Source organism: Vigna unguiculata, chromosome 3 (genome assembly GCF_004118075.2).
Source record: "Vigna unguiculata cultivar IT97K-499-35 chromosome 3, ASM411807v1, whole genome shotgun sequence".
Lineage (NCBI taxonomy): Eukaryota > Viridiplantae > Streptophyta > Magnoliopsida > Fabales > Fabaceae > Vigna > Vigna unguiculata.
In genome coordinates this window covers 22,266,195-22,271,875 of record NC_040281.1, presented here as the reverse complement: position 1 = coordinate 22,271,875, position 5,681 = coordinate 22,266,195, and the positions used below count along the sequence as shown (strand labels likewise).

The window sequence follows — 5,681 nt, the reverse complement described above, 5'->3', positions numbered from 1 at the left end:
CCACATCATCCCATTAAGAAAAAAAGTTAACATCAAAGACTTAGTTAATACTTAATGGATTACAAAAATTTATCACTACTCAATTGAAAGTTCTCCGGTTTAGCATGAACCTAAAACATAATTAAGCCAAAAAAAATACATAACTTAATTTTTATTAATTTTTAATATATATATATATATATATATATATATATATATATAAATATAATTTAAATTTTTATAAAAATATTAAAAATTCTATATATAAATTTTAAAAAATTAAAAAAAATTGTATTTATTATCATTTGATGTACATACCTAACTTGAGTGTCTTTTGCAGATATAATCTCATCTTAGATTGAGACGACATCTAAACTTATATACATCTCGGAGTACCTAAGAGGAGAGAAAAAATATCTCGAATTGAAGATCAAAAATCGAGAAAATGAGTCTATTGTAGAATTTTAATAGAATGATTTTGGCTCTGCACAAACACAAATAATACATAATCATTAAAAGGATTTGTAAAATCTTCTTAATCATTTACAATCTTGTAGTAACATGAAAAATATCAATATATTTGTGGATGTGGATCAAACCTGATTCCTTAAATAAGTTAAAATAGTTGGTTAAATAATTCAATTTTTTATTAAGGCTCTCAACTGAGACAATATGTCAATTGTATCATATGGGAGCATTATATTTGAGAATTCTTATGCCTAATGCAACACTAAAAGAAAGGGAACTTGAAGTAAACACATGACATTTTTGTTTTCAAACATGACAACACTTTGACTAAACCATATAATGTTCTTTTAAATTAATAGAACTTTTATTAAAATGTAGTGTAATATTTACAACTTCTGTGATATGTTTGTAAGCACTCTTATTAAAAATACTTTGATGGGGTAATGTTTGTCTCTTTCTAGATATTTGAATGATGAGAAAAAACACAGAAAAATTACATGGTTTACAAGATGAACAACACATTTGATTCATTATTGAAACTTGATTTCAAACCCTTTATTACAAGACATACACGAAAACAAGTAGCAAGGAGGTTATTATAGCACAAGGAAAGAACAGCACAATCCTAATAAGATAGTGGTAATAAAGCAACCTATAATTTACTAGCATGTAACGATGGAATAACATCCTCGTTGTGATCTATAAGCTTCCAAGTACCATCTGATTGCTGAACCATACCCTTGTTCTCGTGCACCCTCCATTCCACAGGAACAAGATATTCATCTTTCAATGCATCTATGTTCTTGTTCAAGAGTGAAATATCACGATTCACCTCCAAGTTGAACCCTCCCTTTTTCCCTTGCGTTCCAGCAACTCCATGCAAGTAAACCTCCAAGTTATGAGCACTCACCCCATCCTTCAAGTACTTGGATTTTCTAGTGTCGATCACTAGTTCTTCCCCCACAACAGTGAGGCCGATGGGAAGTTTAGGAACTTGATCCTTCTTATTACGAATGCGGAGTGCTCGCAGATGCTTGTACTTGCTGAAGATCTTCCCGAAGTGAGAGTTTCCAACACGAGGACTCGCGAACAGAAATGCTGTCACGGGACAAATCCTATGTGGTTGCTCTTTCCGTATGTTCAATCCTTGGCCAATTATGTCCACTGCCGTTAAAGTTGCTAGTGCACCACCTAAGCTGTGCCCTGTCACACTTATGCTAATTTCTTCATCCTTGTATTTCTCCACAAGTCTTCCAACCTCTTCCAGGACCTGCATAATTCTCATCATCATTCATCTTCAGTATTTATACAAATTTTGACTCAGTCTTTCTAAATTTTGCTCATTTCTAATATTATTGGAACTAGAAATTATTTCCTATACCGGAGATTTTTAACTAAATTATAAGTTAGGAAAAATTCTCAGTAGCAGAATCTTTTCTTCTTAAACCAATATACCTGCAACAACTTGCGAATCAATTATTTTTAATTTCAGTGTTAATAATTAGCTATTGAGAAGGGCTATGAGTAAAATATGAAAAGTTAAAGTATGTTTTTAGTACCTGAACTTTCACTAAAAATTGGAATTCGTCCTTGGTTGAAACTTTGATAAATTTTGGTCTCTAAATTTTAAAAATGAATAAATATAGTCATTTTAATCCAATTTTGTTAACTTTTATTTAGGTTTTGAACGTATAAATATTGAGTCGAGAGTGCCAAATAGCGTAAATAACTCCAATATTAATATGAAATGTTAGGAATTCAAGTGTGAGTCTAAGTCCCACATTAACTAGAAATGAGAAAGTAGAGCACTATATAAGAATAAAGACTCGTAAATCTATTGCCTTAAGGTTTTGGGTTGAGAGTGGTGTCAGTGTCTTATGTGGTTAGGCTCACATCTTTTTGGTAAAAAGTCAACGTAATTGAGTTAAAATGACTATTTTCATTCATTTTTTATCAAAGTTTCGATCAGAGCGAATTCTAACTTTTGACCAAAATTCAAGGACTAAAAACATACTTAACCGAATAAAAAAATACTTCAGACAAATAGGTAATACCGGTGTAGCCTTTTGACTGATAGATGAGTAATAATATATATAGATATAAATAATAATATAGACGTAGAGAGAGATAGAGAGAGAGGATCCTTAATATATGACCTGATTTCGAACACTGGTCTGAGTGATAGGCGAAGCAGGGTTGTTTGAGGTGTAAAGAGAGTAAAAACCAGTGTGTACTTCAGCACGAGCATCAGGAAATATGAGTGGGGCAGGGTCCGAAGGGAAGTCTAAATTTTGAACCCATTCGGAACCCTGAACCGTTCCCCTCCAAGCAACCACTATATCCCTCCTTCCTAGTGCTGCTTTGCCTTCATCAGTGGCAACAGCAACATACCCTATCCAATTTGATTCCATGCTCCATTCATCCTTCGAAAACCAGTTTAACACAAACTGTCTCGAGGCAGTGGCTTTGGAAGTCGCATATAGGAACTCGGTCACCTCGTACTTGAAGGGATTCCCATGTTCCAAACCAACTCTGGAAAAGAAATCCCTCTTCGAATATCGACAGTTTCCAGCGTACACAGATAACTTTTCTGAGTTGAAAGCATCATATGTAGCTTGAGCAAGTTGTCCATAGTGTAAGATGTAATGGCGAAGGTCAATGTCTAGAGGCTCTAGCAGACCTTCCCAGAAACTTCTCCCACTAAGATCTCTCCATTTTCTTCCTATGCTTTGGCTATCCATCTACTACTTCTTTTTCTTCAATTCAAACCTAATACGTTTTTTTTTTCTCTTACTCCTTTCTATACTCTCTACTTGTAATCACTTCTCGAATGAACTTATATAGACTATCGGTCCTCTTTAAACAAAGACCTTCTTCGGCTGGTCTTATTGTTTAATCCACTCTTCCTTTTTTAAATGATGACTTGGTCGTTTCTCTTGTTAAAACGTGTGGGTTCATACATACATTGTGGCAATAATTTACCACGACTAGACTTCATCTTTTCTTAAATAATGCTTCATACATGAAATTAACTATTTGTTTAAGTTTTCTTTACCACCTAAAAAAATTAATTAAAACAAACACAGTAAAAAATAAAAATGAACATTATTAACAGGGTATTACTAAAAAAATACAAGCTGTATTTAACTGTGTTCTATGTACTCAAAATATATCTTCAATTAATACATTTTAAATTGGTTATTATTAACAATTAATTAATAATCACTTCAAAATATCTAACAGTTTAACTATCTTTCTCTAATATATTATTAGTTGCACCACAATCATAAATATTCTTATATTCATAATCAAATCATAAAGTAACACTAGTTTATACAAAATATATCTACAAGAATGAAATTTACTTCCAATAGACTCTCTCAAATACTCATAATTACTTTTTTCAGCCATTGTTCTTCTAACTTAAACACGAAATCATTATTCATAGGTGGACCTCCACTCACCATTCCTCATTCGTGTTGACAACTTAACTCAAATAATAAGAGACTAGCACTTCACCTCATTGAGATCTCGACCAAAGAAGTTCAATTTGCGATATGAACATTTGATGATTATCGTCAGGTCTCTTAGGAAGGTTCACTCTGCCGAGGTGATACTATCGTAATGCATGACCATTGTTTAATGTTTTCATTAGAAATGTTTTGGTCAAATTCTCGATAGGATGGAATCTATGATATTTTTGGCATCGGCTGAGAATGAACTCAACACCAATGAATAACATAACAAATTAATAAGTAAACAATAAAATAATCAGTGAAAGATAATTTAAGTATTTGAGAGAGTGAATTAAGTTGAGTCTCTTTATTGCATATGTTTTTGTATTGTAAAAACTGAAAAATCACGAACAAAAGAGTACTAAGGCATATATATTTACTGTTTTTTAAGAACTGATCCACAGTATATTGCATAAGTTCTCCCACGATATAATAGGAACTTCATGAATTTCCGAAGATCTCATAATCTAGCCAGAAATACTCTTTAAAGAGTAATAATCAAACTCAGGTTGATAAAAGAAGAATAAGCGAAAAGAGAAAAGAGAAAAGAGAACTCAAGAGTAGAAGAGCTAATGAGAACTGGGAAGTTGTGTGCTCTTTGGAAAACACTAGACCACCTATTTATAGGTGTGAATGAGGGATTGTGATGGGCTAAAACCCCATGTCCGTGTAAAGTTTTGTAACAGCTCAACAGTCCAAATAATTGTTGTAATGACCAATATCAGAAGCAATGTGCCTTACAAGCGTTAATGGTCAAAATCGAAACTAAAGCAAATGTTAAAGACCAAAATTGCAACAACGTTCATATTTTGCAATATATATTAAACATTGATTTTATAACATTTGTACCTTTATCTTTTGTTAATGATATCGTTATATTAGGTCTTATGATGTTACTATAATTGAATAATATAATAGATATATAATAAAAAATATTGTTGAGTTGTTGGACTCTATCTCTAAGGTGTTATATTAAGGGATTTGATAATAATAACTTATTTATAACACATATGACTTATACCCTAAAGTGTATTATACACATTACCAAACTTGAATCGAGTAGAAAGTAGTTTGCAAGTGGACAATTTCTTTGAATGGATACTTTTGAGAAGGATAAAAGAGATTTGAATAGACTTTGAAGGATTGAGATATAACTCGATATGAGCTTGACCTTGAAGTAACTTAGTGTTATGTTAGTTATCAAATGTATGATGTTGAGTTGTTTGAAGGGAATATTTTAGTTCGAACTCATGTAATAATGACTTGATATGTTACATTTACAAAATAATCATCAATGTCAAGCATTCCAAGTATACTTTTTGTAAGAGAGTTTTTTGAATGTATGTCTTATTATGCGTTGGATATAGGTATTAATACATAACAATATTATCTAAATCGGGTATGTAATTATGAACAACATAATTAAAAAATATTTGATAACATAATTACAAGAATTAATTAGCTTAATTTTTGGAGAATGATTTTGAACCTAATCATAGGAAATCAATTAGGTTAATTACAAGAGAGTAATTTTGATTCTATCACACCCCCAAAGTCGAAGCGAGAGGTTTTTCATGGACTCTTAGATGGGTATGAAAATCATCAAAAAGAACCTTAGGTAGGCCTTAGCAAAGATATTAGCTATCTAGTGGCGGGAAGGTACATGAAGAACTTGTGTCTGATTGCGTGCTACCTTTTTCTGAACAAAGTGAATATCCA

At 31.9% G+C, this 5,681-nt stretch overlaps 1 protein-coding gene across 1 annotated transcript; it reads right to left on the bottom strand.

Annotated features, from left to right (window-relative positions):
- Positions 1–948: 948 nt before the first annotated feature.
- Positions 949–3,254, bottom strand: LOC114177123 (phospholipase A1-IIgamma-like). Its single transcript, XM_028062374.1, has 2 exons — positions 2,604–3,254; positions 949–1,717 (listed from the first exon to the last, which is right to left on the bottom strand). Exons 1-2 carry the CDS (start codon positions 3,186–3,188, stop codon positions 1,100–1,102), a joined length of 1,203 nt encoding a protein of 400 aa, XP_027918175.1. The 5' UTR covers positions 3,189–3,254; the 3' UTR covers positions 949–1,099.
- Positions 3,255–5,681: the final 2,427 nt, after the last annotated feature.